General features: G+C 47.8%; 1 protein-coding gene across 1 annotated transcript; it reads left to right on the top strand.

Moving 5' to 3' along the window:
• Nucleotides 1-4,183: 4,183 nt before the first annotated feature.
• LOC123443141 (GDSL esterase/lipase At5g45910-like) lies at nucleotides 4,184-7,998 on the top strand. The gene is made up of 5 exons (XM_045119418.1): nucleotides 4,184-4,685; nucleotides 4,827-5,042; nucleotides 5,151-5,299; nucleotides 5,400-5,673; nucleotides 7,616-7,998. The coding sequence occupies exons 1-5, from the start codon at nucleotides 4,442-4,444 to the stop codon at nucleotides 7,849-7,851; spliced, it is 1,119 nt and encodes a 372-aa protein (XP_044975353.1). The 5' UTR covers nucleotides 4,184-4,441; the 3' UTR covers nucleotides 7,852-7,998.
• The last annotated feature ends 4,784 nt before the right edge of the window (nucleotides 7,999-12,782 follow it).

The following is a 12,782-nucleotide window of genomic DNA, read 5'->3' as shown; positions in this document are numbered from 1 at the left end:
GTTACAAATGTCAAAATAAGGGATAAAAATTAAAATTCACTCTTAGTTTAAATATGATCTAAAAATCACAACACTTATTTTTGAAGGGAGGGAGTAAATCCTAAGCTAATGACACAATAGTTCTTAGTATACCTTGATATTTAAATATTTGCTCTATTTTTTCAACAATTTGTGGTTGCGCATTGAGGCAGGAGTGTTGAGCCATGGGTATGAACCCCTAGAGTTTATAAAAACAAAAATGCTAGACGTATTACATGCTTCTACGGGCTCCTTCCTAACCAACTAAGCATGCCCCCCTCTCCCCTTTGATTTTCAGGTGGGTGGGGTCCCTCACTCCCCTTAGTCCATCACGATTTTGCGATCTGAAACTCATCCGGTAAAACCCTGTAATTGTCTGTCGGTGTAGTATTACTATTACAAAAAAGAGTCGAAACAATAGCACAAATCTCAGAACGGTCGAACGCACAACAAAATTGACGCCACATTAAACCAGTCACCTGTGTTTAGCATCTCCAACAGCCGCGCTAAATAAGCGTCGCGCCATAAATTTGTCCTTTTTAGCACACACGCAATCGATAATTGGGCTCCAGCGGAAGCGCAATAAGCGTGCGACATATAGAATACAACACGTGGTCCAAACCGCCATCGCGTGCTGTGTATTTGGTGCACCCGCTTCCGCGCGCCGCACACTCGAGCGCTCACGTGGCACTGTCTCCGCCGCGCCACTGCCGGCGAATTGACCCGATAGACGCCTACACCGGCACCCCCCCTCACCCCTTCCTACACTCGTGATACGTCTCGATCGTATCTACTTTTCCAAACTCTTTTGCCCTTGTTTTGGACTCTAATTTGCATGATTTGAATGGAACTAACCCAGACTAACGCTGTTTTCAGCAAAATTGCCATGGTGTTGTTTTTGCGCAGAAATAAAAGTTCTCGGAATGACCTAGAAATTTACGGGGAATTTTTGTGGAATATATAAAAAATACTGGCGCAAGAATCAACCGGAGAGGTGGAACCGAGAGCCCACAAGCCCACCAGGCGCGGGCCCCCCTGGCCGCGCCTCGCAGGCTTGTGGGGCCCACGAAGCTCCACCGCCTCCAATCTCATCTCTATTTAGTCCCTTTCGTCCAAAAAAATATAAAGAAGAAGAGTTCATCGCGTTTTACGATATGGAGGCGCCGCCACCTCCTGTTCTTGCTCTGAAGGGCAGATCCGGAGTCCGTTCTGGGCTCCGGAGAGGGGAGATCGTCGCCATCGTCATCACCAACCTTCCTTCATCGCCAATTCCATGATGCTCTTCACCGTGCATGAGTAATCTCATCGTAGGCTTGCTGGACGGTGATGGGTTGGATGAGATCTATCATGCAATCGAGTTAGTTTTGACGGGGATTGATCCCTAGTATACACTATGTTCTGAGATTGATGTTGCTACTCCTTTGCCATGCTTAATGCTTGTCACTAGGGCCCGAGTGCCATGATTTCAGATATGAACCTATTATGTTGTCGTCAATATATGTGTGTTCTTAATCCTACCTTGCAAGTTGTAGTCACCTACTATGTGTTATGACCCGGCAACCCCGGAGTGACAATAGTCGGAACCACTCCCGGAGATGACCATAGTATGAGGAGTTCATGTATTCACTAAGTGTTAATGCGTTGGTCCGGTTCTTTATTAAAAGGAGAACCTTAATATCCCGTGGTTTCCATTAGGACCCCGCTGCCACGGGAGGGATGGACAATAGATGTCATGCAAGTTCTTTTCCCTAAGCACGTATGACTACATACGGAATACATGCCTACATTACATTGACGAACTGGAGCTAGTTACATATCTCTCCGTGTTATAATTGTTGCATCATGAATAACATCCGGCATAATCATCCATCACCGATCCAATGCCTACGAGTCTTTTCCTACTGGTCCTCGCTTCGTTACTTTGTCGCTACTGTTGTTACTCTGCTGCTACTGTTACTTTGTTGCTACTGGTTACTGTTGCTACTGTTGCTATCACACTACTCTGCTACTGATACTTTGCTGTAGATACTAACTCTTTCAGGTGTGGTTGAATTGACAACTCAACTGCTAATACTTGAGAATATTCTTTGGCTTCCCCTTGTGTCGAATCAATTAATTTGGGTTGAATACTCTACCCTCGAAAACTGTTGTGATCCCCTATACTTGTGGGTTATCAACCCGCAACCCCTCCACCGTCGTCGACCCCTACACAACAGAAGTGGAGTTGACCGCTCGCAACGATCTCTTCGCTCCCGGTGGTCGACAATCAACCGAGATTGTCAAAAGTGGGCGGCCGCACAAAAGGCGGTTGACAAGTTAAACCCAAATGGCACTAATGATATTGATAGGGTATGTGCCATTTCATCCATGTTCATCATGCTTATTCTTGGTGTTTGTAGTGCTAGCTTGTTTTTGTTGTTGTTTAATATTGCACAAAACTTGTTCAAAGGAGAGGAGAAGAAGAGCAAGAAAGGCACGATCAAGAAAGAGAGACCATTTACCTTGCCTCACTGCTATGAAGAATTGAAGGATGATGAGAAATGGAATAAGCATGATGATATCGATGATGTTGATGGGAGCAACAAACGCAAGCGAACAATTGAGTTGGATGATGATGATGAGGAGGCATCAAGTGATGACGGCAAGAGAATACCTACACCAAACTCGGTTTCATACTCTAAGCCAAAACGACCGGATGGGTGCAAGAAAGACGCAAAAGAAAAGAAGAATGGGAAAGGAGATGGTGAGCTCAAAAATGCTATAGAAGCTATCATGAAGGCAAGAAAAGAAGCAAATGAGGTGAGGAAGATGGCAAGGAACCAAGATGTCGTGGTCGAGGAGAGGAGGTTGGCGACCGAGGAGAGGAGGGTGGCGGCTGAGGAGAGGAAGGTGGCATTGGAGGAGAGGAAGGTGGGCTTGGAGGAGCGATCTAGGTTGTTGGATTGGGAGAATTACTTGTTCTTCATGGACACATCTATCCTCAATGAGGCGCAAAAGGAGTATGTCAATCTTGCCCGTGAAGAAGTCTTGATCCAAAAAAGAGCCATGATTCGCGGCATGGGTGGCGGTGGCATTGGCGGCATGGGTGGCGGTGGCATTAGCGGCACGGGATGCATCAGTGGCTTCACAGCTACCATGGGCGGCATGGGTGCCATGGGTGGCTTTGGAGCTTCCATGGAGACCATGGGAGGCATGGTTGGCTTCGGAGCACCTCCGGACGGCATGGGCGACATGGTGGCGGTGGCATTGGCGGCATGGGATGCATCAGTGGCTTCGGAGCTACCATGGGCGGCATGGGTGCTATGGGTGGCTTTGGAGCTTCCATGGAGACCATGGGAGGCATGGATGGCTTCGGAGCATCTCCGGGCGGCATGAGAGGCATGAGTTTTACGTCTCTCATGGAAGGCATGGGAGCACCTCCGGACGGCATGGGCAGAATGTCTTCCGGTGTGCCTCACACACCTTCGCATGATGCCGTTGAAGATCTTGCCAACACCACGCGCGACAATGAAGAGGAGGAGGAAGAATTGTCTTCGGATGATGAATGGGAAGAAGAGGAAGAGGATGATGAAGACGAGGACGAGACTTGATTGTTGATGGACCATTTGTTGGTGTAAACTTTTGTCTCATGAACTTGGTTTGGATTTTAAACTTGGTTGGATGATGTTGTGGGCATGGATTTGAACTTATGGGTATGAACTTTTTATGTCATCATGAATTTGTTTGTGTGATTTAAATTATGCCATGTCTTTGTTTTGACGTTTGAAATTCATTTTGATGGACAAAATGTAACATATGACAAGTGCCGGCTGCTCGTGCGCAATGCATTTTAGCGCGCGTGCGAGAGGTACGTGCGCGCTAAAATTTACAACGGCCGTTGGAGTCAACGTTTCCCGCCGCGTTAAAACGACGATCGGCACGCCGTATTTTTAAGACGCTGCGTGTTAGGCCACTCTTGGAGATGGTCTCAGGCAAACCACCAGCTTAATCGTCCGCGAAGCACAAGAGCTACTACCCAAAACCCGTTAAGAAGGCCTTGGAGACTATTCTGCCTCAACAAAAATGAAAACGTCATGGGGACTATTGACCTTGCTGTTTGGCTGGAGTAGTACTATTCCATCGCGCTCACGACTAAATCATTCGGCCCCACTCTCTTCTCCCCGGAACCCAAGACTTGATCAATGATCGGACTATTAAACCAGCCAACACTGTCGCACTTTGATCAAGAGATCCTTCTTCCATTACTTTAACCACCACCACCACCGTACGCACAGCCGGAGACCAGCTCCGCGCAAGGATTTAAACGGGCGGGCCGATCGAGCAAAGCCATTAAAACTCGGACAGGTCTCCGCCGCTCCGGTACGTGACACCAAACCTCGCGGGGCGCGCAAGCTGCGCAAGCCGGCGTCCGCGCGCGATCACCATGACGACGAGGCGCCAGTTATCGGTCTGCGTCCTCCTCCTGCTCCTGCTCGCCGGGCAGGAGGCGGCGGCCGACAAGTACGCCGCCATCTTCAACTTCGGGGACTCCCTGGTGGACGCCGGCAACCTCGTCGTGGACGGCATCCCGGAGTACCTCGCCACGGCCAAGCTCCCCTACGGCATGACCTACTTCGGGTACCCCACCGGCCGCTGCTCCGACGGCCGCCTCGTCGTCGACTTCATCGGTAATTGATTGACTATAACCAAGCTGGATGATCATGCATCATCGGTTTCTTTCTCGCATGGTTGGGCTGGGCAGGGCAGCAGCCGTCATTTTCTCAAGTGTGTTGTCTGTTGTCTCGGTTGTGTGTTGCGTGCATGAGCAGCGCAGGAGCTGGGGCTGCCGCTGCTGCCGCCGTCCAAGGCGCGCAACGCCACGTTCCACCACGGCGCCAACTTCGCCATCACCGGCGCCACGGCGCTGGATACCAGCTACTTCGTGGCCAAGGGGCTGGGCAAGACGGTGTGGAACTCCGGCTCCCTGCACACCCAGATCAAGTGGCTGCAGGAGATGAAGCCCAAAATCTGCAGCTCCCCCGAAGGTTGGTCATCAACCGATACATTCATTCATGCATCTTAATTACTAAGTTGCTTCGACGCGTGAGCTGACGTGCATGCATTGCGCGCGCCTGCCGGTTTGGTGTGATCAGAGTGCAGGGGCCTGTTCCGGCGGTCGCTGTTCATCGTGGGCGAGTTCGGCGGCAACGACTACAACTCGCCGCTCTTCGCGTTCCGCCCGCTGGAGGAGGTGCACGAGTTCGTGGGGGACGTCGTCAACTCCATCGGCGAGGGAATCGAGGTATAATTAAGCCCGTATCCACGTCCACGTGAGCCCCCGGCCGCCGCGCCGTTCAATTATAGTATAAAATCTCATTGGCGTTCGACGAGCGATGGTGCAGAAGCTGATCGCGGAGGGCGCGGTGGAGCTGGTGGTGCCCGGGGTGCTCCCCATCGGCTGCTTCCCGGTGTACCTGTCCATCTTCCGGAAGCAGCCGGAGATGTACGGCGGCAAGAGCGGCTGCATCAAGGACCTCAACACGCTCTCGTGGGTGCACAACGTGGCGCTGCAGCGCAAGATCGTCGAGCTCCGGAAGAAGCACGCCGACGTGCGCATCATGTACGCCGACTACTACACCCCCGCCATCCAGTTCGTCCTCCACCCCGACAAATGGGGTAAGCCTCAACCATCTCTCTCTCTCTCTCTCTCGCCCGCCGTGGTTTTGTCTTGGCTGTCCTGTCCGTGTCCGTGGTTCATCTGCCTCAGTTCCTCCTGGTCACGGCAGTTTGCATTTGGTGGTTCGTTTAGTCCGGTTCGTTACGGCAGCTTACGTACCTGTCCCCGTCACCTTTTCCCGAACTCGTCAAAAAACTCATCAAAGCCGGAGCATGAATTTTGTAAAGGAATTTGAATCAACGACGCTACGCGAATACAGTAATTATTTATGAGGTGGCGTCCAATTGTGATAGCCACAAGCATGGGAGGGAGCTGGGGAAGGGACGGGAGAACAAAAGAATCAACGGGGGTGACGGGAGCGCGCATGCATTTCCGGGCGAACAATCCAAACCGGTGGTTGCCCGAACGTTCCTGCTATTTGTGAGAGGTTTCGTGACCAAATGCGCAAAGACCACGGACCCTTCTCGTGAATGGGACGTGAAGATAAATTTCCCAGGAAAAAGAAGCTTCGCTGTCTAGCTAGCTACTTGGCTGGCAATGGCATGGCTTGGCTCGCGTCGTCAACATTGCAACCGATTAAGAAACGTGGAGGGGTACTCGATCGATCCTACCGATACCAATTTCGTAGGCACGTACGTACGTGATGCATGACGGGGTTGATGTGACACCTAACTAAACGAGCGATGACATATATATCTAGCCAATCGATCTATGGAAGAGGCCCCATACTACTACATTTACTTTGTCCTGAGAGTTTCAAGTGCCATTTATGTGCTCAGTTTATTTATCTGGGCAAAGTTAATCTGATCGATCACGTTGATTAGTTCATCCGTGGCCATGTCTAATAAAATGGTACGTACTGCTGCTAGTGCAAGAACTGTCTTGGCATGAGTATCTCTTTCTAGTTTATATCGTTACACATGGTACAGACGGCTAAGTCGGAGCCGCAGTATATAAAAAAAGATCACCTAGTTTAAGTTTATTATTATTATTTTATTCCGTAGCCTGAGTGGAGCCTTGATTGCTGATCCATGTGATGTGAGCCACAGAGCATTGACCTGTTGATGATCAACTGCTAGCAGTTGTATAACATGGGCAGCTAGCAATTTGGGATTTAACTGAGGCAATTGGAATGTTGGGTTTTATGTTGGACTCGAGTGCCATCATTTGAAAAGGGATCAGAAGTTTGCATAGAATCGGCCGGCCCTAATGATACTTTAAAGCTACTGTGGTACACTTGTTAGAAGTTTAAACATAACCAGGAAGTGTACAAACTACGATCATCAGAAGTACAAAAGCAAAACAACAGATATAGCTGTGCGGTTACACCTGTATTTGGGGCCATCCACTCGGCATATTCAGCTTGTTTGTACTGTACATTTGGAAGGCTCCCCTATCACTGTCGCCCCCCTAATCAAGTAATAATCATACAGCAATCAGGCACAGTCATGCATGCATTATTCGCCCAACTTGGTCTTGGTTCTACTACTACTACTACATGGTGGTAGTACTAGCATCACAGATATGTGTACACATCAGCTTAATTTCTAACAAGGAGAGAAGGACCGCTCGATACGAGTAATTTAATTATTTGATTCAGTCCAACAAGCCGATTATTTTCTTTTTGGATGGAAGGAATTGGCTGTGCACCGATTCCTCACGACACCCATTTTCAATGTTGATTTTGTGACGACCCATCTTAAATCAAGTGAAAACAAACAGCATGACTTAGTCGACTAAGACGTATTCCTTCGTCCGGTCCATTTTAGTTGCCTCTCCCACGAAGGAGCAGGCAAAACGGAGAGTGTCCGGAGAAGCATGGCGCACGTTGTGATCCGGGCAATCCGGCTTGGAATCAGACAACTCATTCCACACATTTTTCTAGTATCTTATCTTATCTAAGGAGTACAACAATTCTGATGATGGATGCGTTGCTTGCAGGGATGCTGAGGCAGAAGCCGAGGGCGTGCTGCGGGGCGCCGGGCGTGGGGGTGTACAACTTCAACCTGACGTCCAAGTGCGGGGAGCCCGGCGCGTACGCGTGCGACGACCCGTCCAACCACTGGAGCTGGGACGGCATCCACCTCACGGAGGCAGCCTACGGCCACATCGCCAGGGGATGGCTCTACGGGCCCTTCGCCGACCCGCCCATCGTCGAGAACCGGAACCTCGAGTAGCACAGGGAGGGTTGTTTTTTGCGTACATGGCACCTGCACATGGGTTACTGTATGTATGTAGAGAAATGAAAACGAGTCAAAGAAAAGAACACACATGCATGTCTTGTGCTGTGCTGTGCAGATTAATTCATTGTTATTAATTGGTTATGTCTGTGATCTTTCGTCGGGGACAGGTATATGCATGCTTTTTTTTGGTGTTTCGGAGCGAATAATTCAATTGTTGTCGGATAATGAACACGTTCAGTGAAAAATAGACTTCATGTCACCGTATCTTGCTGCGCGGCCACATCAGCACCCCTACCGCGACCGACGATTGTGCAGGCACGATGACGGGCTCTCCTCGCAGGTCTTCAAGACGTTTCAATAGATCAACGTAGCATAGAAGTTGCAGCAGAATGGGCTGTCACCGACGGAGGAGTTGAACAAGACGTGAACGCTGATGGGGTGACTACGGGCCGCGAGACAGGCCCCTAATGCATCTCTGTCTACATTACATTCTAACTAACTTGGGCAAAATTGAGATGCTTTTCTTGAAATGCTGACATGTCTTGAGTACGTTATAAGAGCATGGCATCGTATCCGATGAATAGGTACCAGTCAAGTTTAATATTTTAACTAAAAGTAAGTTTTTATGCAAGTTTGTAAACACATGTATTTGGACAAAAATACAGGATCAGGGATGGGAGTGGCATGCCTGCTTGATGTCCGCCTCCAACTTCCTTGCAGTAACCCTCGTCTCCTCCTTCCTCTATACGTCACACAATATACGTAAAAATCAACAAAAGAAAATACCTAACAAAACAACATATGAACAAGTACATAGCCTGCGGTGTAGGACTTTATGGAGAGGGTTTTCATGGAAGGGTTTATGAGGATTAGGCACACACGAAAGGATATTTGATACTCCATTCGTTTTAAAATAAGTATCTCAACTTTATACTAAATTTAATATAAAATTATACTAAACTTGAGACACTTATTTTAGGACGGAGGGAGTACTAGATAGCATGCATGAGTTTGATGTGATGAGCATTGGCTTGCATCATATGCAAAAACTATGAAACTCATCTATATGTGCTACAACTGAACATAGCTTGCACTAATAAGTTTGGAGTTGAAGCCATCTATTTTCATGCAGGCACACAATTATACGATCAGGATTAGGTGTTGATTAGGATGGTGGAATTGCATGCAAACCCTAGCATGGAAAATTGGAGTATCTTGGTGATTTACATTAACTAGGCAAAACAAAGAAAGTTTTTGGAACAACCTCTAAAGATGTGATCGGTGTGACTAGGTCGTCGATCGGAATCGAGATCCGCAAATACGATAGAATATAGACATATCGGGATAAATTATGACCAAAGGGTTTGAAATTTGGCATACTGAGTCGACTAGTGAAAATCTAGACAGATTCGCTTCTTAGATATAGCGGCTCGAAGATGACCTTTGTAATCGATTTTGGCTACATGGATTGTAGAAACGTTTCAAGAAGAGATTGATGACACCATATAGATCATATTATAAACGTATAACAATGCAAAGAAGAGAAGCACTTCAGTACAACCCCCCCCCCCAATTAAACGTATAAGGGCAGTATGGTCATTACACGTTCTGTCCAGTATCTGTCGCCCCATCCGCCCGCCCGTCGTACGTACGCCACGTCAGCCCACGCGTCGGCGGTTGGTTGGAAAAAAAGAAAAAAACCTATCTTCATCACCCCGCCTCCGCCACCGTGACTCCACCACGCGACGTCTCCACCGCCGTCTCCGGCGCCGACGTGGCTCCACCCCCGCACTTTTCCGCAACACCACGCGATGTCTTCTCCGCCGCCACCGGTACGCCACCGCACACGTCTCCACCGGCGACGTGACCCTCTCCCTCCGCTTCGACGCCGGCGGTTGCAGTGACCGACGTGGCATCGACGTCGAACACAGCGAACGATATCGATCAACCCTTCAACGACGGACAGTAAGTTTTTCATTTAATCCATACAAATTTTCATGATTTCATTGTATGAGTGTTTATTGTGACATTGATACACACCTATTGAAAGGTTTATTAATAGAGCAAGACAACACCGGATATGCTGGCGATGACTCTAGTAGTAAGGATGAATCTTCGTCATTGAATGCAAATAAATCACTCGGACACAACTATATGAGTCAGGATGAATCATATAGTGGTAATGTAAGTGTTGTGTACGTTGACTATAATTAATGAAAATATAAGCTATTACATTAACACTTACAATTGCTATTGAATTTAAATAGGTGCATGCCAATGATGACAATGACGATTACGATATAGATGATCAATCTTATGCTGAAAGTGGAACCCATGTATGTTTCAAATATGTGGTTGTATTATTACTAGCATACAAATTGTATTACCACTTACACTTTTGAATCTGCACAGACAAATACTGATGGTGACACTGAGGCAAGAACCTTAGGCTGGCCATAGTGGGAGTAACTTAAGTAGTATCATATTCTTGGGACTACTAAACATGCTGATGTGGCAGACAATTAAAGAAGAGAGAGAGAGTTAAAGTAACATAGGTAGATACCATAACATGTTAAATGCTATGCTACTATCTGTCTTGCATGTTAATAAATGAGACCATCTATGATACTAGTTTATGATACTACACACTATAAAGATAGTATCATATGCATGATACTACTCTATGATACTTCCCACTATGGCCAGCCTTACATGATGACAATGATGAGGATGATGACAATAATGAGGATGATAACAATGATGAGGATGGTGATAATAATGAGGATGATGATAATGATGAGGATGATGATAATGATGAGGATGATGACAATGCATCTAATGAAGGAAATATGAGCGAAGTAAGTTATATTACATGTTCAAATTACTCATGAAAACTAAAAACATAGCAAAAGACTGACGAACATGGTGATATGTCTTATTTTGCAGGGGGTGTTGATGGTCCTAATGGGAACGATGAACATGTTGGCGATCTTGAGTTTTACCTTGACATCGGCTATGATGAATATCACCAAGAGACATTGGATAGGCATTGGGAAGTCATGACCAAGACATTCAGGTCAGAAGGAGAGGCGTACATGTTCTATAACCAGTACACGAAAGATCGTGGATTCAGTATCAGGAGGGACTTGAAAAGATTTGGAAAAGGTTCCCAAAAGGATTTACGCGTGAGGAGGTATCTCTGTTCCAGGATAGGAAAACGACAGGCAAAAGTTTTAACCATGGAAGGCCGGACCCGCAGACTGAGACCGGAGAGTCGATGCTTCTGTGAAGCCCATTTAAAAGTGAAGCTTGATAGAAAGAGTGGACTTTGGTATGTCGGCAGTTTCTTCGATGATCAAAGCCATGTTCTTGCAAAACCGTACGAAGTCCCTTTCCTCCGGTCTCACAATGTGATCAAAGATTTCCAGAAAGCAGAGATTTGAGCTATGGCAGGAGCTGGGATAAGAAAGCACATCATTTTTGATAACTTTGTCAGCGGGTACGGTTCGTACGCTAAGGAAGGGTTTGGAAGGAGGAAATTGTATAATATGTGCTACACGGAGAAGATGAAACTGCTTGTCCAGCGTGATGCTGACACTGCTATAGGAAGCATGTTGGCTAGAAAGGACAGGGATCCGGATTTCTTCTTTGAGCATACTGTTGACGCTGAAGGTAGGCTGAACAACCAATTGTGGTGTGATTCGCAATCACGTCGGGATTATCTTGACTATGGTGATGTCACTGTGTTCGACAGTACGTACAAGATGAATAGGTATGAAATGTATTTATCCCTTTTGTTGGTCTCAACAATCACCGTTGCATTACGGTTTTTGCATGCGCCATTGTTTCAGATGAGACTGAAGGTACGTATGTTTGGCTGCTAGAGACGTTTTTAAAAGCTCACTCTCAGAAGAAACCCCAGTTTGTAATTACTGATGGAGATGCAACGATGATAAGGGCTATCAGGAAGGTGCTTCCTGACATGTGGCATCGTCTATGTTCATGGCATGTTGAAAAAAACATGCAGAAACACCTCCACCACAAGTCATTGAAGGAATTCAGGTCACTCTTGTACTACGCCACTGTTGGGGAACGTCGCATGGGAAACAAAAATTTTCCTACGCGCACGAAGACCTATCATGGTGATGTCCATCTACGAGAGAGGATGAGTGATCTACGTACCCTTGTAGATCGTACAGCAGAAGCGTTAGTGAACACGGTTGATGTAGTGGAACGTCCTCACGTCCCTCGATCCGCCCCGCGAACAATCCCGCGATCAGTCCCACGATCTAGTACCGAACGGACGTCACCTCCGCGTTCAGCACACGTACAGCTCGACGATGATCTCGGCCTTCTTGATCCAGCAAGAGAGATGGAGAGGTAGAAGAGTTCTCCGGCAGCGTGACGGCGCTCCAGAGGTTGGTGATGACCTTGTCTCAACAGGGCTCCGCCCGAGCTCCGCATAAACGCGATCTAGAGGAAAAACCGTGGAGGTATGTGGTCGGGCTGCCGTGGAAAAATCGTCTCAAATCAGCCCTAAAACCTCCGTATATATAGGTGGGAGGGAGGGGACCTTGCCTTGGGGCTCAAGGAGGCCCAAGGGGGTCGGCCGAGTCCAAGGGGGGAGGACTCCCCCCCAAACCGAGTTGGACTTGGTTTGGTGGGAGGGAGTCCCCCTTCCTTCCCACCTCCTCCTTTTTTTTTCCTTTTCTCTTGATTTTCTCTTCTTGGCGCATAGAGCCCTTTTGGGCTGTCCCACCAGCCCACTAAGGTCTAGTGTGCCACCCTCAAGGCCTATGGGCTTCCCCGGGGTGGGTTGCCCCCCCGGTGAACTCCCGGAACCCATTCGTCATTCCCGGTAACTCCGAAAACCTTCCGGTAATCAAATGAGGTCATCCTATATATCAATCTTCGTTTTCGGACTA

Source organism: Hordeum vulgare, chromosome 3H (genome assembly GCF_904849725.1).
Source record: "Hordeum vulgare subsp. vulgare chromosome 3H, MorexV3_pseudomolecules_assembly, whole genome shotgun sequence".
In the NCBI taxonomy this organism is placed as follows: Eukaryota; Viridiplantae; Streptophyta; class Magnoliopsida; order Poales; family Poaceae; genus Hordeum; species Hordeum vulgare.
This window is presented reverse-complemented; position numbering and strand designations above follow the sequence as displayed.